Here is a 21,401-nt window from a genome sequence, read left to right as displayed (position 1 = left end):
AACAAATGGATCAAAGAAGTTAACTTACAGATACGGAATTTCTCATCTGCATACACCCTGAGTTGGGAATAAAAATATGACTAGTTGTTATGGGCCTGATGTTTTCACAAAATAATGTTTCAGAAATGGTGACTGAGGTAGCTGAGTCATTCTATAACATGACCTGGCCATGCTGACTTCCAGCAGGTCAAAGAAATATAAGCAATACTGAATATCTTATTTGCAAGAAGATGCCACTGTGTGAAGCTGATAAGAACATATATTTGGATTCTGTACACTTGCTTATACTACATGGTGGGGCAGCACTGTATGTTAGTTTATCCCAACATACTGAATGACTCAGCTGGAGCTGCTACTTTATGTACTTACCTGAAGGAAGGGGAAAACAAATCCAACTGTGAAGTTAGACAGCCAGTTTAGGGATCCACCCACGATGTAGGCAGCAGGACGGTGTGACTGCATAAACAGCTCAGCTGTCATTAGAAATGGAATCCCAGCTGAAAAAAAACAATGAAATTTATAAATAAATATTTTTAAAGGAGCGCTTTATGAAAGTTCACCAAAACTGTACGTAGTATCTAACATTCTCACCATGTCCTACAGATGGCGAACAATATTGTGTCCTGTGACTTAATTTTCCTTAATTTGTAAGTTCTGTAAATGGTACTTTATTATACATATTTCCTGCCACTGGAATCAAATGCTCTGCAGAATTGTTAGTGTACCAGTTAGAACAATAGATAACACAACCACAAGCACGCCAAGTCAATCTCACCATGACGTCATGAATGAAAAAATAAAGATTAAACCACCCCTTTCCCTCCCCTCCATGACCAACTGAGTGGGAATTGACTTGGAAACACCCCTTAGCTCAAGGATATAAACCCAGCGTGTCTATCTGTATACTCAGTGTATTAAGCAGTGCTCATCTGGACCTCTCCCAATAAAGAACTTGAAGAACGAGAACTGAGTATCTCACACCATTCTGAGTATTAAAATTTCTTTTATTGCAGCTGGACCATCCAAAGAAAAATCCCTGAATCTTTCAGGGAAACACCAAGGAGGACCTTCATAGGAACATCCTGAGCCAAAAGAGGAATCTTGGATGGCCAGGATTCACCCAAGCTCCTCCACAGAAATGGATAGAGAGTAGATACACAGTTTTATTTTCTTTATAAGGAAGATCTCTTTCAAAAAATGCCCTGCAGACGTATAACATGCTCTGCCCTCATTGATTACTGTGTAGGAAGTTTTGCTTCCTTGCTGGCATCACATTGGGGTCAGCAGGCCCATTACCTAGTCAGCAAGAAGGAAAAAGGTGCATAGAGACAGGCTTGTCAGATTGAGACAGTTGTACACTTATTTTTTGTCTAAATTTCACTTCTTAGTTCAATTACACATTGCAGTTAATCTGGTCTTCAAACCCCAAGCATGTTGAGTTCCTTTTATGTGGAAAGAAATGTGAAGGCTGCTTCTATTTTACTGTCACGCAAGCAAGTCAGGTGCAGCACAAATTCCAACAGCTCTTGTCTCTGATTTTGCCTAATAGTGTTAAATCTTACCTTTCATCTTTCCATGACATTTGTAGGATGCCCTTGATTTTGTCTCATATTTTTACCCTGTCCATCCCTTGTAAAACATTAAATTTTCTTGTAAATCAATGAGGATTAAAGTTGAACTCTTCTTCTTTCGACTTTTCCTGGTTAGGGTCGCCACAGCAAATCACCTGTCCACTCATGATTGGCAGTGGAGTTTTACAGTGTCGAGTTGCCAGCCTGGCACCCAACCTTCCACAGGAGGCACACACATGCAACACACTCACACCTAGGGCCAATTTAGAGTGTCCAATCCACCTACAGTATGTCTTTGGGAAGTGGAAGGAAACCAGAGCACCCAGAGGAAACCCACACGACCACAGGGAGGACATTCAGACTCCACACAGAACCACCCCAGCCAAGGATTGAACCGAAGAACCTCTTACTGTGAGGCGATAATGCTAACCGCTGCACCACCATGGCCACCCAGTTAAAGTTGAACACTAATGCTAGATATTAGAATTTCATGGTTTATAGTTAATTTTTCCCAGCAAATTCATGCTAATGCAAAACTTGTTTCATTAATAAATGACATACAGCATTAACATAATATTTACTTACAACAGAAGGAGGAGACCTAGCCTACTAGTGTGGAAGTGCAAGAAAGGTCCAACTTTGCATCCTCAAAGGGACAAGCGTGATGATGCAAGGACTGAAAGCATTCTCTTCAGAGAGCCAACATTTGTGAGCAAGAAATGACAGTAAATGAAACAACAGAATATCCAGTAAACTGGATTTCTAGAGCAGGCATCTATCCTATCATCCCAGAAGAATGAGAAAGACTGCAGGTATGTGCAAAAAATGGTTACACATGATCTTCAGCAACAGTGAATATAGGCTTGCTAAAAACTAAAGCTGCACTGCTTTAAAAGAAACAACTTATTTATCAGTACCAAATCTGAGAAAAAATTACTTGGTTGTAATTTATATAGTCTCCATTAGAAAGGCATCATCATTAAATGAATAATTATGCAGTTGTGATCAAAAAGGCTTGCTCAGACTATAAATTAAAGAACAGTAAGAGTGATTAAAACAAATTTAGACTGAGTTCTATGTACATTTATATACTAAAAAGGAAAAATATAATATACAATGAAAATCAAATTAACACCAGAGGACAAAAGAAATAGAACAGTGACCTTTATAAGGCTATATGCGGTATTGCATTGAATACTGATGATGTCAGTTAATTATACAAGCTCATTAAGTCCGGGGCATACAGAGCCCCTAATGTTATTATTCATTTGTGTTCTTCTTGCAACAGCACATCCTGCTTTATTACTTCCATCTGACCATAGTTTGTCTATACCTGTAAAAACAAATTTGGCTCCTTGACATTTTAAAGTGTATTTATATAGGGAGTAAAATGATTTCCAAAACTGAGTATCAGTGAGATATTCACTGACATATTCAGATATCCCAAATTTAAAGATTCTGGAGGTTTTCCTACACAGTAGGCTGAATAAGGGCATATGGCTAGACAGATAATCATTTCAGTCTTACAGGTGATAAAACCTCTGATCTCTTAACAATTTGCTACTATTAATAGATATAAATTCTTTGCTTTTATATACTTGTTTGCAAAGAGAATAATTACCACATGGAAAATAACCATTCAGTCCTTAGGCTTCATAAAGAACCCCACCATTTACCTTAAGGGCTACAGTAAAAAGGCCCTGTTTCTATGATGCAGAGATTTGCAATTCAGAGACATGTTAAGGCCTCTTTAATGGCTGTGAATGTCTCTAAATGACCATTAACTACCATGAGTACAGATCAGCACCTTCCTGTGGTAGTTAACAATGCTGGCCACATTGTGTTAGCACAGACACACCTCCATCAACCTGGCTGGTCATACCGTCTATTGAAATCGCTATGCACATAGGAAAACCAAAAGGCATTCACAGCTACATTAACAGCACTGAATACAGTCTTGAATAATGAAAGCCTGCACTTAAAGGTCATGTGCAAACTGAAAACTAAAAGTAGCAATCTGTTCCCAAAATACATTTAGTCACTGGTTGCTTACCTCTGGTCTCTTTCTGTCATTTAAGTTTGCATTCTTACTTTCCTTTATAATTGAGTACGGGTATCTGCTAAGTCCTAAATGCAAGTGGAAGTGAGTATAGGAATCTTAGTGAACTCTGTCGCTAGGGTAAAAAACTGTGTATCTACTCGCTATATGTTTCACTGGAGAAGACTGGGTGAATCCTGGCTGTCCAAGGTTCCTCTCTTGGCTCTGGATGTTCCTCTGGAGGTCTTCCTTGATGTTTCCCTGGAAGACTCAGGGATTTTTCTTTGGATGGTCAGAGAATCACTCAGCTAAGAAGAAATTTACTCTAGTAGGAAAAATGTGACTGCATTTAAACACAGTGGTCACCCATTCAATCTTGTGGGAGCACTCACATTGGTTCAGGAAAAATATGAAGGTGGGAAAGCATGTCAGTGTGTGTTATATGTTTGTAGTCAGGTGTGTGTGTGTCTGTGTGTGCAGGTCTGTAGTAGCATTAATGAACCAGCATGGATGTGTGTATCAACCTGGGTGGTCACACTTGGGGAGATTAGGTTGGAAATCAAGGATCTGAATATGTGTGTGGTGAAAGGAAGAGTGTTTCTGTGAATGTGATTGACTGTAAAGAAGCTTGTTATTTGATGGGTAGCTGTGGGTTTGGGGATGTGTGTGTGTGTGTGTGTGTGTGTGTGTGTGTGTGTGTAGGGGGTTTGCCTTTGCCAATGTGATGCATGTCTGCTAGGGAAAACACTAGCATGGTCAGATCTGACAGCACTAGTGTGTGATTCAGAAAATTGTAACAAGTAACCCAAATAGTGATACAATGGTGCAAAAAGAAGAACAAATAAACCAAAAAAGGCACCACCGGGGTTTCAGGACTCTGCACAGTTTTATTTAACACAAATTGTTAAGTGCTTTCATCAATCCAAGTTGACTTCATCAGAACAATTACTGATTTGGAGAACAGTTGCACCAAAACATATTCATGTCGGCAGTCCACTTGCAGCTTGGCTAAATCTTGAAATGGCAGCCAGTTGGAAGCAGTAAGAGTGACAGGATCTGAATGTCGTATCACCTGTAACAAACTGAACAGTAGCAGAAGCAGGACAACCAGAAAGCCCAGGTGTGTGGAAGGAAACAGCAGAAGTGGTTCAGCAGGTGGCGCTATTGTGTTTCCTGCTACAGCTATCACCATTTACACAATGGTGACTGCTGCACTGACTGCTTCTTTTTCCAGGCCTCCAGCTGTGATTGTGGAGAATATTGTGGCTGTTTCCTCCTAAACTGAAAAAAAATGATTGTGGATGTTTTAGATTAGTCTGCTCAGAATACTGAGATACAAATTAAAAATCATGGTGGCTCAGAATTATTGAAATGCTGGATACTACAGATACACATAACAACAGTGGCAAAAGCTGGGCCACATATCTGCTTCACTTGGTAATTAAGACTTGTTGAACTTGAAGGCTGAAAGTACTGCTGCTGTTTCCTTCCACACAGCTGAGCCTTGCTGATTGGCAATGGATTACACTAATGGACACAATAGGATCATAGGATCAAAGCAAGTTACTAATCTACTGGCCCAGAGGCCCTTATAAGCCTAGCCGTAAATTAGCCCATGTTCCCACAAGTCAGCACCCGATGCCCCTTGTCCAGCAGGGACACAGATGCAATCCCAGGGGTGTATTTTCTATTTCTGATCCAGTCATCCAGGTTCCACTTAAAGAGAGATAATGAAGTACTCTGCTTGTCTTGGAGAGAGGGTCTATTCCACAGATGGGGGACTCTCTGGGAGACAAATCTGTCTTGCCAGCAAGTTCGACTGATGTCACAGACCAAGTTGAGGTTTTGCATGCGAGTGAAGTGAGAGGAGTTTGGCTTGCGGATATGCAGCAATTTCATCAAGGTGGGGTCAAAGATTGCTCTGTATGCCAGACATAGGTCACCTCTGTGGAGCCTGTATGAGATGGAGTAGAGGGACAGAGCTTTTAGCCTATCCATGTAGAACAGATTTCTGAAGCCCTGGATTCTCCTGGTCAGGAACCTCTGTGGTCTATCCAGCTGCTCCATGTGCTTCGCAAGGTACATGCCAAAAGGGGCGTTATACTCAATGATGGGCCTGATAAGGGAGGAATACAAGGAAGTTATGACCTCCTTATTCCTGGAAGAAATACCCTTACTAATGAAGTGAACCATGTAGAAAGCTCTCCGTACAAAAGAAAGCAACATGGTGGTCAAAAGTTAGATTTCTGTCAACTTGGGTGCCCAGGTCCCTCACAACTGCTTGCATGCTTAGGATGTTGTTATTAATGTGATAATTTGTGGAAATGTCACTCTCCCCAAAGGGGATGATGCATTTTTTGGCATTTAGTTTGAGGCTGTGTTTCTGGCACCAGTCATTTGTCTGGGTAAGACCCTCATGTAGTATGTCTACATCACCTGGGGTGTTGATGACAGTGCCCAACCTGCAGTCATCTGCAAACCTGGTCAGCCACAGAGCTCAGGTTTTGGCTTGCACCTCGGAGAAGTATATCCAAAATAGCAGGGGCCTCAAGACCAATCCTTGGGGTATGCCGCTTGTTTCTGGTCTACTTGAGGTAGCTTCCCCCATTTTGATTGAGTGAGATCTGTCAGTAAGCCAGTTAGCTACCCATTTGGTCACATACAGATTTATGCCAAGCTGGGATAGTTTATCTATTATACCCGAGTGGGAGATAGTATTGAAGGCCTTGGCCAGGTCAAGGTAGGGAGTGTGCACCATCTTCCCTTTGGTGACTAACTCAAATAAATCTACCAAATTTAACAGGCATGATCTCCCCTTGACAAAACCAAACTGTGTGGAATAAAGTGTTTGGAGGTTGTCGATGTCCTGGTTAATGTGGTCCATGATAGTGCATTCCATGGCCTTGCAAATCAGGATAGTTAGGCCAATGGGTCTATAATTGCCTGTATCAGTGGATGTTCCACCTTTGTGTAGCTGGATGGTGGTGGCTGTCCTCCACTTGGCTGGGATGAAACCAGTACTCAGACTTAGGTTGAATAGAGTGCTGCAGGATGCAGCCTGGTATGTTATCAAATCCCATGGAAGCTGTGTTTTCTGCCTTAGAAAGGGCATTAATTACCTGTTCCGTAAAGATAAGGGGTGGGGGGGGCAGGTGCTGGGGATATCCTAGATTACTGCTGGGGGAACAGAGGGGTGAAGTTTTCCCTGAACCTGTCTGCCAACAGGTTGGCTATATCCACATCATTTGTGCATGTGCTGTCCTTGACCATCAGTTCTGAGAAGATTTGGGTGTTTCCCCTTAGATTGTGGATGTATGTGAAGAAGGCCTTATGATTGCCTTTAGTAGATGTGGCAAAGTTGGACTCAAAGTTAGCTTTGGAGGACTTCACTAATACCCTTAGTTGCCCGTTTAGGCCAAGGAGAGATTGCTTCCAATTTGGCACCTGTCCCATCTTGATCCTGTACAGCATTTTTTCCTTTTATTTGTAGCCAATGTCCACCATACAGGTTTACTCTTCCCTGATGAAGAGGAGGAATTTGTCCTGTCAGGTACTGCTGAATCCATGGATTTATATATATGGTTGCATAGTGCTTTGGTATAGGTTTGGACATTAGTGCCAGTTCCTACTGTTGGGGAGGGGGCTGAGAAACTCTTTAGACCTTCCCTCAGGAAGTTGTAATCAGCTTTGGAGAGGTTTTTTGTTTAACTCTAGCTGGGGGGGGGGGGGTTTCAGGGGAGATGGTGACTTCGAAGTGACTGCTTTGTGGTCTGATCTTACCAGAGATGATGACACTGCAGGGATGCTGCAGTGGTTTCCTATGTTAGTTAGTACCAAGTCTAAGATGTTGTCACCTCTGCTGGTCCAAGGCACTGGCATTGACCAATAAGGAATCTTTGAGCATTTGTGTTCTGGCTTGAGTAGCTCTTCCAATCAAAGGTTGCGTAGTTAAAATCACCCAGGATCAGGGTACAGGACTGAATCTTAATAGACTCAAGGAGGCCCAGATAGGTGGCATGGACGTCCTGAGTCAACATTGGGAGCCTGTAGCTAACTATGATTTGAATAGGGGTCTTGTCAACTGTTAACTGCACTTGGAAAGTCCCCTTGCGTCATACTGTTTGACCAGTCTGGAGGGGTGTATATCTTTAATATATATTGAAACACCACCTCCTTTGGCTTTGCTGCCCTCAGTTTGGGGTCTGTATATATGATAGGATGAGTAAGCAGTTAAGGCTGAGATGCTCTTCCCAGCTTTGAACCAGGTTTCAGTAACTGCACAAATATCAGCATCTTCCAGGGTTAAGAATGTTTCCAATGAGTGCAGTTTCATATTGAGAATCCTAGCATTCAGCAGCTTGACCTTTAAATTGCATTTATATGAGATTCTCATGTTGGTAGTTTTGACCTCAAGACATTGCCTAAAAAAGGCACTATGGGGGAGGCAATAGCCTTTGCCAGGAGCCTGAACCCAAGGGAGACAGATGCAGGCTATTTTTGGCAAAGCATTGTGGTCTGTCAATCATGTCTTCCCAGGCCAGCACGTACTGGAACCCCTTAGAATGATACCAGAAACTAAGCCAATTGTTAAAATCAATATTTTTTTGTTTGTATTGAGGCATCATTCTGGGTGATGGTAGAATGTTGCTTAAGGCTAGTGGCATACCTGCCTGGAACACATATTCGGTGAGCTTGATCATGTCTCTCTTCATATAATCTAGAGAGGTATGTCTCAAGACATTCACGCCAACATGTACTATGACAGAGTCATAGCAGTACATGCTGAGGAACTTGAGTGCATGGGTTTTCTGATGGATTCTGGCATCTGATAAACAGCTTACCATGACTTTCTCCTTATCCAGCCTGGTGAGGGGCACATCTGTGTGTCTCACAATGAAGTCTCCTATGATTAATATACTGAGTTTATGGTTAAGCCTTGATAGCTATGAGACAGGCATGTGGACTATGTGTGGTGTGTGATGTGGTAGGCTGTGGAGTTAGCATGTGCTTTTGTCTCAGAGGTCTCTTTTGTTTAGGTATGTTTTTGTTAAGAACGTCTGTATATGTGGGTGCATGTATTGTTGGTGTTGGTGATGTCTGAGGTGTGGTGTTTGTGCAGACAACCTTCTCAGTGCCAGGTATACTGGCTTGTGAGGGAGAGAGCACAGACTCCAGGTTTTTAATGTAATTACATCTCTCACAAATTGTGTTCCTAGGTGGTAGTAAGAGAGGGTTGTTCATGTAAATGAGACAGTTGTTACACTATCTCAGGATGCTCATATCAACCAGACTGGCAGGAGAAACTGTAGGAAACTCTTCGTCAATATTTGTCAGAATCAGTGAGGGGGATGAGCTGGGGGTGGGGGGCAAAGGTGGAAAATCTGAGATGGGTATTAGTAGCTTTTGTTTGTCCAGAGGCTGTAAAGAAGCTTCACTACCTCAGGATCGAGCGACTGCTAGTAAGGGAAACTTGAAGCTGGAATACCTTGCAATGGGTTAAATCAGCAGAGCAGTTGTACGTGATGGGCAAACAAGTGCAGCCCCATGCAACACACGATTTAAATACAAGAAAAGATGGAAGAATCTAGGAGCTCAGATTACTACCAAGTCCTGCTAGCCCCTGGACTTTCAACCAATCACTCGTGCTAGAGAAGGTCAGGCAGCCCTGTTACTATACAGCTATGTTACGTAATAAAATTGTTCTAAGACAAATGTGTACAGAATGTATTCCCATTCTTAATTTAACATGATACTGCTAAGATTTTAAACTGCAGTTTCAGTTCTTATGTTGATCCTTTTTTAATTTATTTTTTTTCTAATTTTAATAGCTTGAGGAAACAAAAAATGCACAACCAACATTTCAGGCTGACTTATTAAGCTAAAGGAAATTATTTATTTAAAGGAAGAATGTTTCACATTGCTCACATTTTTGATTAAATTTTGTTATAGCAGCATTAAAGATAGTTCTACATTAGATTCTTCTGTTTGGTCAAAGAATGTGAACACACTTTGGCTAGAGTAAACATGACCAGTCCGGCTGACATGGTTTTCTACTGGATGATGTGATCATTTGACATATCTTTTAGCTCAAAATCTTTTTTAAACAATAATTTCATTGATTGTACTGTTTAATCTTGTGACCCTAAACAACAATGTTAGCAGAACACCCAAAACTTCCTTTTTCTTGCTTCAGTGTAGTAAAAGTGCAAGTTTCAGTGAAAATGCCAGTTCATTCATTGCTGTGTCAACTTGGAGGTCACTTGGCCCATGCTGACGCCCCTGGAGTCTACGAGTATTTGACTGTTTCTTTGGTGGTATACCCCACCAGTGGGAGCAGTGTCTCACTTCTCCTCATACGTTTTTCACAAGAGAAAAGCCCAAACATTACAATGGATGAGAATACAAGCACACATAATGGCTGTTTGTCCTTTTGGAATCACAGTCAATTTTTGATCGCTCTACAGAACTGGTCAACAGCATGTTTAAACAGATTTTTTTTCCCCAAATGTGAGGATGTAAATGCAGGTTCACTTCTAGTAATTGTGTCTGGTGAAGCTCATTTCATTTCCTCTGTGTTTTTCAGCCTGACAGAATTGTATCTTAAGGCTCATAGAATATACTGACAACAGTATTGCCTGAAGGGTTTTCTAGAACTTAAATATGTTCCCTGGGGAATGTGTCTTATCAAGTTTCCTGTTTGGTTTTAGCCATGATAAGCAGGACTTTATTGATGACTGATTTCAGTACTACCTCCAAGCTTTATTGGGATTAGTGGAATATATCGTTAAAGACTGGAACAAACAGATGGAATTATTGAAGCAACACGTTAAGGAAACTGAAATTCATAAGGTTCATCAAGAATTTCAGTCTTTCTCTAGACTTTAAACCTTGAGAAACAGGATGACCAAGTAAAAGTAAAAAAAAAAAATAGAAAGTTTTGGTGTAATACTAAAGATTTTTGAATACCAACTGATTTTCCATTGCTCCATCACACCTAAAAGTTTTGTCTTGCAAAAATCTATTCAGTATAAGTACACTGATATATTAAGAAAAAAAGCAGATGGTGAAACTGCTATAATTAAGAAGGATGGTTCCAGCAGAGCAGAACAGACTCGTTTTCTCTCGAACTTGAAGACATTAATGGCATATCTAAATATAATACAAAACACAGTAATACCAGGGGAAGAGGAAGCCAGTATCTAGGCCATAACGCCAGGAGGGACTGTAGGAAATGAATGCTGTACATAATATTTCTGGTAGTATTTTAACAAAATTAGAACTTTCCTTTAGCAAGAGTCTCAGCTTCATACCTTTGTATAAAACTAATTGGTCTGAAGCACCAGTATATGTGTATACTTATTAGTAGAAAGAAAAAATACATTTGTAGTTTTCATTAATCTAAAGGTGCAGCATATGATCATTATGAAGACATAAGCTGAGATGAAAAAGTAATGTCATTCGACAGCTTAATCATTATGTAAGTCAATTTGCAATTGAAAAGGCATGTCTTAAGAGAGTTTGTTTCAGGCTGTTGAGACTATGTAAGTTTTAAACCAAATTTGACTGCATACAAAAAGGGACACATAGATAATTTACAATGCAATGAAAGAATCCTTATCCATTCTGCTCAAGGGAAGGGGGTTGTGGGAATAAAGCACAACTTCTATTCTCAGCTAATGTATAATTATTTACATTGTCTTAGCAAATGCAAAGCACTGTGTCTACATCCTTCTGTCAGATATCACAAAGAAATACATGAATTTTGTGAACAGTTATTTTTAGGAATGGGATCATTTCTTCTCAGGCTACTAACTGTACCTTGGCCCATATGTTCATGCTACCAATGCTTCACAAAGATGTTTACAGCACTTCCTTGCATCCCATGTCATGAAAGAAAGCCTTAAAGAGAACATGCATTTATTTGGACATAAGCACTTAGCCACCCTAATTGGATTTATTGATAGCAGTGTTAGATATTCTGCACATTTTACAGACATGGGTAAGAGATTCTAACTGTATAGTCTTATATTGTGGTTATAGCAGATACAGTGTCTGTCTAGTAAGAAGTTCCTCATTTGGAAGATTTACATGGTCATGAAGTCATTTTTATCTATTCAAGCTAATTGTTTACAATCATTTACTTATTTGCTAGCTATACAGACTGATTGCATACACTGTTTCATGATGCATTTAGATGGAAAACAATATTTACACTCAGTTTACAGGAAGGTTATGAGATCTGTGCTAGCACAAATCTGAGCAGTGATTTTTATGCATGAGTGGAAAACAGTGTACAGCCATGAGATGTGGCATACCTGTTACATATCTTTGTTAAAATTCTACTAAAAATATGATGACCTTTTTTATGGAAGGCCATTGAGAAACAGTTGGGATATCATAAGAAAAACATTAGGGGTTGTTTACAATTCATATTTAGTTCATCATCACGCCAGATTCTTTTTCTAGATTTGATGTTAACCAAAATATTGTACTGAGGTGTCCCAGTTATAAATATATTTAATTGGAAAGAAGTGGACAGAAACTCCTAATTATGTTTTATCAGCTGAAATCCACCACATACAAGACCCAGCATCCCATGCTTTAAGTTCCTTGAAGCTACTGAGCTGTGCAGGAACCACCAGCATTTCATGGAATTTCAGCGGTTGAATTCAGTATCTGATGGTCACACTTTTAAGTTGGAGAGCTTCCCATTTTGCTTCTTGTTAAAAAAAGAGCATTAACTTCTGACTAGTGATAGTATAGCTATACAGCAATCACACAACGCAATCAGTATTTGGCTTACACCTGTACTAAAGAGGTTGCAAGCTTTGTCGAATGATACAAAAATGTGTGCCTGCTATTCACAAATAGCCAGATATATTGTTTAAACACTCTGTTGCTTTGACACTAATTTTATAACAACCAATACAATTGTGGGTCATATAGGATTAATAGGCAAGAAGACACAAAATGTAGATGATTTCTGTTCTCTTATTTGTTTCATGGTGACATGTATGATTATTATGTCTGCTCGAAAAGCAAATACAGTTTGACTGGAATGAACATAACTGTCTGTCAGGGTTCTGTATTCGATTAAGTTAAAATATGAATGTCAAAGTTCACCTTGCATTCTTACTAAAAATAAGAAAATAGGATTCAAGCTGGTATTTATGTTTAAACCACAGTTTAAGTTAAAACAAAAGATGAGTGCTTCCACACTCATTAGAGCATCAATAAAACTAAGTTATACATAGTAGTAACAAGCAATATATACTTTTCTATTTCAGTATAAAAAGTCATGTAAATTACAGCAAAACTTTAATCCAAAATCACACAAATGTATCTCATTCAATGACAGTGATGGGAAAAGTGGCACATACATTGTTTGCATCTTTATTGTGACTGGTGCCTTTTAGTCCTTATCCAAGTCCTTGTGTGTCTGCTTCCTTTGATCAGTATGCTAGGTATAATGTCAAACAACAACGTAAGCATCTAATTCTGCATTTTTGTTATGGGTTCATAGATATTTACAAGGGTTGCAATTCAAATTCCACTTTGCCCTTAATCACTGTCATTTGAAGTCTGTGGGAAACAAACTCTGTACCACAGGAACTACAGCCTTAACCCTCTAAACCATTACTTGAATGGAGTATAACATGAAATAGATGAGAGTAAGGCTACGCATTTTCTTTGATGAAAAAATATAATTTCCATGGTGAATATAGGTAACCTTCATGTGCCTGAGGTTCAAATATTGTGCATAGGCTGGATTTTTTTTTTTGTTTGTTTTGCTTCTTTTCTGGATCCCTGCAACCAGTGGTGACTGCTCCCATGCTGGATTGATGGTTGTGTGTGTGTGTGTGTGTGTGTGTGTGTGTGTGTGTGTGTGTGTGTGTGTGTGTGTATATATATATATATATATATATATATATATATATATATATATATATATAAAGATAGATATAGATATACATTTATTTATTTAACATTTGTTAACCAGGTTAATCCAACAGAGCTAGGCGCCCATTTTCAGTGGAGACTCGAGGAGAAAAGGTCCAGATTATTTACAAGCTTTTAAATAGTGCAACAATGAACAAGGTGGTAAAAATAAAAACATATGATAAGAGATATAAAAATAATAGATAACATTATTACAAACAAGGAAAGGGAAAATATATATATGTATTTATGTATGTGTATATATATATATATACATATATATATATATATATATATATATATATATATACATGCACAAATACACACTCACAAACACACACATGTGCACACATAGATAAAGATATACAGTTGTTTTGCAGTCTGTCAGTTGCTTCGCTTGTGAGATCGAAAACAGGATGGACTGGGATTTGATTTTTACTCTGTTGTTTTGCAATTTCAAAATTGGTATAAATAATGTGCAGGGGGTGTGAAAAGTGCAGGGTGGGCTTAGCACTATATATATTAGTGTTTTTTTTTTCACTCTTTTTGGATTTGATCAAACAGGCCATTCGTTTTGTATTCACTCACTTCACAGTTCACTCAATGGATCACAGGATCATAGAATCATAGGAGGTTACTAGACTTATGGCCAGTCTTTTTAAGCCTAGCCATGCCTTAAATTCCCAAATTTTCAATGCCCATGGGCTTGAACAGTTTTGGTATATGCCTCTGCCTTAGGGCACCTACAAACTGCATTGTCCATAAGAGTCACATGTAGTAAGCCAAGGGTAAATATGCAGTTTCCCATCCATTGGTCCAAACTGTGTTTGAATTGGCTTAGGGAAGATCACTGTTTCACATAAATGGGGAGCCTGTTCAGAGAAGGGTAATCTCTGAGACACACATGTCCCTCCACCATATTTTGTTTATGTCACAGACAAGGTTTAGATCCTTAGATCAAGTAATTCTAGTGCTGTTTGTTTTGTGAATGTGTAGCAGACTCATCAGGGCTGTATCAGAGAATGCCTTATGGGTTAGGCATAGATCGCCCCTCAGTAGTCTTTAGGAGACCTAGTACAGGGACAGGGCTTTGAAGCAGTCAGCATAGGGCATATTATTTACACCCTGTGTTATTAGCAAATGCCTGGTCATGTACATGCTGAAAGGTGCATTGTACTTGATTACTGGTCTAATGAGGGAGGAGCATAATGAAACAATGATCTCCTTAAATCTGGATGCCATGCCCTTACTTATAAGTTGTGCCACGTAGAATAATTTTTCACTACCATGGACACATGGTGATCAAAGGTCAAGTTACTGTCAACCTGAATTCTCAAGTCCCTTTCCACTGGGTCTACTCTTAGGAGAGTGATATCAACGTTGTAATTTAGAGGGGTGGTCGTCTTCCCAGGCAGTATAATTATGCATTTTTGTTTTTGCATTGAGTTTTAGGCCATTTTTCTGGAAACAGGTATTTGTCTGTCAGACCTTTCTGATGCCTATCTACATCTTTGGGGGATTCTTCAGCATAACTTTCAACCCCTGTGTACAGGAAATTTGGACAAAGCTGTAAAAATGAGGGGGGGGGGGGACAAAGGCCCAAAAACTAGGAACAGATTTTAAATATTGCTCCTATAAACTTGGAAAGTTGCCAGAATGACAGATTTTACATTATTATATATTTTCTGAATGATATGAAGTCTAAAATTCAAATGTCTGTTATTATTTACTATTTATTTAGTGACTTCAATTCTCAATGATGTGCCAGAAAATTATACATTTTATGAGTAACAGACCAAAAAATAAGAGCTGAAAATCTGAGCAGTTCAGAGGTATGGGTTGAGTATATCTAGAACTGACAGGACTTTGTTGAAACTGAAACTCAATCAAAAGGAAAATGTTCCACAGCATTGTATTTGCTATTGGCCAAATTAGACATTTTCACATCTTACAGTTTCAAAACAAATGAAAGCTCACCTGTAGCACATGCAAGACATTCCTCAGTAGCTACTTCAGTTTATATCCACTGGCATCAACAATCCAGATCTAAGGTAAAAATCTATTTATCAGATGTTCTTTCTTTAAACATTCATGTTATTTGTTAAGAAATTTATAATATATATTATATATAATACAGCAGAGCTTGTTCAAGCAATTTATACTCCTGTTAAAATGTGTTTACTGTTCTTGTATGTCTCCATATGCGCAACAAGAACAATGACAAGCAAAAAATAAGGAGCTTTTGCAACTGCTTGAATACAAAGTTAAGTTGGCAATGTTAATCAGTCTTTCCCACCCTCCCTGAATATTCAGTATACTTCCTTTGAACACATCTTGTGAAATTATAGTACACCTTTAATGCAAAGCTCTACGTAACAATCAAGTCTTCTTCTTTCTTCTTTCGGCTTTTTCCCGGTTAGGGGTTGCCACAGCGGATCACCTGTCCGCTTATGATTGGCAGTGGAGTTTTACGGTGTCGAGTTTCCAGCCCGGCACCCAACCTTCCAAAGAAGGCACACACACACTCACTCCTAAGGTCAATTTAGAATGTCCAATACACCTACAGCATGTCTTTGGAATGTGGGAGGAAACCAGAGCACCCGGAGGAAACCCACACGACCTCAGGGAGGACATGCAGACTTCACACAGAAGGCACCCCAGCTGAGGATTGAACTGGAGAACCTCTTGCTGTGAGGCAACAACGCTAACCACTGCACCACTGTGGCCGCCCCAAAAGTACTTAATATTATTTATAACACAAGCTTTGTTTTATGCAGATAAGCAAACGTAGCAATGCAACTAACCCTAAAATTTATACCAACAGGAGTTAAACTTCACAAATGCTGTTTAAAAATAATTTAGCAAACCTGAGATTCTGTGCAGTTTCTGTAAAATTAACTTACCTTAAATTGTAGCAAACAAAGCCAGAGTAGTGTGGCCCTACTATGGTAAACGTATTCTTGACTGGACATTTATGTTCACAGGCATGGCTCATTCTCGTGTGTAAACTACACAAAATGAAGATAAACTAGTTAAACACAAACTAGCCAGCGATACAAACACAGTCAATTTAATGGTAATCGCTTTCAAAGGAGTCAGTGCCCCAACTTCTTCAGACAAAGAAAGACAATGTACTCAACGTTTAAATGCATAATCTGAACACTCAGTTATTCAATTATCTAATAATTGATTTTTACATCCACATTTCAACTTTTAACTACATAATTAATATTATATTCATACATTTCATCCACATGTCATTAAATATCAGATGTTAGTTAAAATATTTAAACTTCTATATAACTTCAACTTTGTTTAAACACATACATTTTTTATATATATAAAAAATATTAAAATTGCATAAAAAATGCCTACAAGTCTAAATCTTCTTATGAAAGCTTTGGTGTAAACTTACAATTTTCAGATTTTAAAGGATATTAATTTTATTATGAATAGATGTATGTACAGCTAACAATTTATCAGATTATTATTTTATTATTTACAATTTTTTAGATAATTATAATGTTTTTAAATATTTATATTTGTGCATATAGATATACACAAATGCACCTGAATTATTTACCAGTAAGTAAGCCAATTCTACACTGATATGTATAATTTATCTGGCCAATGCTTTTAATTTTAAAATACTTTTAATTGATGCATATTCTTTGAGGCCTGGTGGAATATGGGCAATAGTATGAATTTGCCACATCAATTCGCTTTTTTCCAAATTGAGTTCCCAAGGGCCTCCCCTTACTTTACATTCCATTTGATGTATAACTGCATACTGAAAACTATGCCCTGGGTTTTCAGCAATGTGCTTAGCCAGTGCACTAGTAGTCACTTTTTTATTAATACAATATTGGTGCTCGTAAATCCTCTGTTTAACCTTTCTCTCGGTTTTCCCAATATAGTATGCAGGGCATACAACACAACAAGCCACATATATAACTCCTTTTGATTCACAATTTAATTTGCCATTGATAGTGTGTATTTTGTCCCTAATCGTTATTTTGTTTCCTATCTTATACGTAAACTGAAAAACGGACAAACTTAAGAAAACAAAAACGGATCCAAGACTCCTGGCGGACGCTTTTAATTCTTTAAGTGCGCTGATTACAATACACTTTTCGTTGGTAAAACCAACTTCTTCAGAAGATAAAAAAATCAAACATCTGTTAATCAGTTACTTAAGCATTTTATACACACAAAATTTAAAAACGTGAACACACCCACTGAAATCAATTGGTAGTTGGTGTGTGCAGTATCGGTTCATGTAAACAGTCAATATAAACGTTAAAATCACCTTGTCTAAACAAATTTCACTCATATTACCTAAAATACAAATATATTTCTGTAATAAATACCGTTCATTGACACTTTTGAGTGTCTTGTGGAGGGTATAAACTTAGAACATTAAAACTGGTGAATATAAGGAAAGGTAACGTTAACGAATAAAAATGGAGATGAGAATGAAGGCGAATGGGAGTGTGTGAAAGAGTGTGGACCATATCATACAGCTATCACATTATATATGTTATTAGTGTAAAATGGCATGTTATTGTCCTGTTTTTACAAATAACGGCTACGGTTAAGTAGTATCGTGTCATGTCCTAAACCAGGGTAGCCGATTAAATGTCACTATCAATGCCAGTTCAATAAGGAATCCTGTCTACAATGATCCCTTTGGTCAATAACTTTGATCGTTCCCTATATTGGTTATTCTTTTGCAACTAAAGTGAAAAAAGTGAACACCTATTAACATAATATAGTCTGTTAAAAGTGTATTAGTTTTTAGTTTTTATTTTTACCCAGAATCTAACTTTCATAATTATGATAGTGGTGTCAAATCGAACCTAGATAAAATTAGTGGGCAATATACATGTGTGACACTACGGTCATGTGTAATAAAAAATGAAAATAAATATATGAAATATGACCTGTTGACATGTATTGATTTTAGTTTTTTCAAAAATCTAACCTTAATGGTTGTGAAAAATTGGTGTCTAACCAAACCTAGATGGAATTAGTGAGCTATTACATATATAGCACTGTAACTATTGAATCTCTAAAGAATATGAAGAAATATAAAACATAAAAGTAAAGAATAAAAATTGAGACTTTATCTATCAAGATTCTTGAGTCTCAAAATACATGCTATTGAAGAAGATTCATTTAGTCCAGGCCACTGGTTGGCGTTGGTTTTTAGCTGCCAAACCAGTTCTTTCCTCTCAAGTTTTAAAGAATCGTTACCACCCCTAGGATCCTTTACTTGTTGATCTATTACCTTAAACTTAAAATCATGGTCTGGGAAATCATTGAGGTGTCTGGCTAGTGCATTAACCAGATTGTTAGTCTTGATACTATATAGGTGTTGGTAAACCCTATCTTTCAACTTCCTATCGGTTTTACCGATATAGAAAGCTGGACATTGGACACACTTAGCCAAGTAAACTACTTGAGTACTATTACAGTTGGCCTTAACGTTTATTTTGTGTGTTAGGTCACCTATCTGAAAAACATCGGCTACCCTGGTTTAGGACATGACACGATACTACTTAACCGTAGCCGTTATTTGTAAAAACAGGACAATAACATGCCATTTTACACTAATAACATATATAATGTGATAGCTGTATGATATGGTCCACACTCTTTCACACACTCCCATTCGCCTTCATTCTCATCTCCATTTTTATTCGTTAACGTTACCTTTCCTTATATTCACCAGTTTTAATGTTCTAAGTTTATACCCTCCACAAGACACTCAAAAGTGTCAATGAACGGTATTTATTACAGAAATATATTTGTATTTTAGGTAATATGAGTGAAATTTGTTTAGACAAGGTGATTTTAACGTTTATATTGACTGTTTACATGAACCGATACTGCACACACCAACTACCAATTGATTTCAGTGGGTGTGTTCACGTTTTTAAATTTTGTGTGTATAAAATGCTTAAGTAACTGATTAACAGATGTTTGATTTTTTTATCTTCTGAAGAAGTTGGTTTTACCAATGAAAAGTGTATTGTAATCAGCGCACTTAAAGAATTAAAAGCGTCCGCCAGGAGTCTTGGATCCGTTTTTGTTTTCTTTTGTTTCCTATCTTGACAAACTTACATTGTTGACAAAAAACACATTTCTTCATTCCTATTGCATTTTTACTTGTCTTAAGACAAGTAAAAATGCAATAGGAATGAAGAAATGTGTTTTTTGTCAACAATGTAAGTGAATCAAAAGGAGTTATATATGTGGCTTGTTGTGATGTATGCCCTGCATACTATATTGGGAATAGTTTTCAGTATGCAGTTATACATCAAGTGGAATGTGAAGTAAGGGGAGGCCCTTGGGAACTCAAATTGGAAGAAAGCGAATTGATGTGGCAGATTTATACTATTGCCCATATTCCACCAGGCCTCAACGAATATGTATCAATTAAAAGTATTTTAAAATTAAAAGCACTGGCCAGATAAATTATACATGTCAGTGTAGAATTGGCTTACATGCTGGTAAATAATTCAGGTGCATTTGTGTATATCTATATGCACAAATATAAATATTTAAAAACATTATAATTATCTAAAAAATTGTAAATAATAAAATAATAATCTGATAAATTGTTAGCTGTACGTACATCTATTCATAATAAAATTAATATCCTTTAAAATCTGAAAATTGTAAGTTTACACCAAAGCTTTCATAAGAAGATTTAGACTTGTAGGCATTTTTTATGCAATTTTAATATGTTTTATATATATATATATATATATATATATATATATAAATTTTATGTGTTTAAACAAAGTTGAAGTTATATAGAAGTTTAAATATTTTAACTGACATCTGATATTTAATGACATGTGGATGAAATGTATGAATATAATATTAATTATGCAGTTAAAAGTTGAAATATGGATGTATAAATCAGTTATTAGATAATTTAATAATTAAGTGTTCAGATTATGTATTTAAACATTGAGTTCATTGTCTTTCTTTGTCTGAAGAAGTTGGGGCACTGACTCCTTCGAAAGCACTTACCATTAAATTGATTATGTTTGTATCACTGGCTAGTTTCTGTTTAATCAGTCTCATGTGTGAAATAACATATTTTAAATGTGACACATATATTTCTCAGTTATCTTTAATAACATCCTTTGCAATTTCACAGTAATCAGATTACGTACATGCCACTTCAAACTTATCTACTTCCATCCTCACATCTTGTACTTCAACAACCTAACAGATGTAGAAACAAATTGTTTATATTATTCTAGAACATCTGGAATTAATTTGCATGCTGTTTTTATTCTGGACATAGTAACACTCCAAGAAAGCAAGTAAAAGAAAAGCATAGGAGAAGAAATTTCATAAACAGTAAAACAGCACCAACAAAAACTAACAATGAATTGTAATACATTTAAACAAACGCACAACTTTGAGTTAAAACACAGGGTTAACAATTAGCATAAATCCTCCTTTCTCAGAGGAGTGGTTCAGTGCACTTCCAGGGTTGCAAACAGGAGCTATACATGTTATGGTACATAAAATACCACTACAGAAACAGCTCAGGCTAAGTTCATACTTAAATAGATCGACATTTTTTTATAGAGTACATGGTAGAGCAAAGATAGGCAACACAATACATAAAAGGTATACATTTGATACACCCCATCCCAACCACAGACATGCACACATTCACCTGCTGCTATTTCACAAAAGGACACTATGGCATAAAATATATCCACCGCATGGCATGAAAAAAGCACAACATAGTATTTAATAAAAGAGCAGCAGGACTTTATAAAACACTAATACACAGCATAACTGCACTCCCGTCTGTACCAAAA

The 21,401-nt window shown here is 37.5% G+C and overlaps 1 protein-coding gene across 1 annotated transcript in view; it reads right to left on the bottom strand.

Annotated features, from left to right (window-relative positions):
• Window positions 1-21,401, bottom strand: part of LOC122788725 (solute carrier family 2, facilitated glucose transporter member 5-like) — a 569,090-nt gene that overhangs the window by 27,403 nt on the left and 520,286 nt on the right. The window contains exon 11 of the mRNA XM_044055616.1: window positions 370-497. Within this exon, the coding sequence (XP_043911551.1) occupies window positions 370-497 (128 nt within the window). The remainder of the gene's footprint in view (window positions 1-369; window positions 498-21,401) is intronic.

The sequence above is a fragment of the Protopterus annectens genome, chromosome 14.part0 (assembly GCF_019279795.1).
Source record: "Protopterus annectens isolate FY-2018-M chromosome 14.part0, PAN1.0, whole genome shotgun sequence".
Classification (NCBI taxonomy): domain Eukaryota; kingdom Metazoa; phylum Chordata; order Ceratodontiformes; family Protopteridae; genus Protopterus; species Protopterus annectens.
The sequence above is the reverse complement of the archived record's forward strand: the minus strand, read 5'-3'. Positions and strand labels throughout refer to the sequence as shown.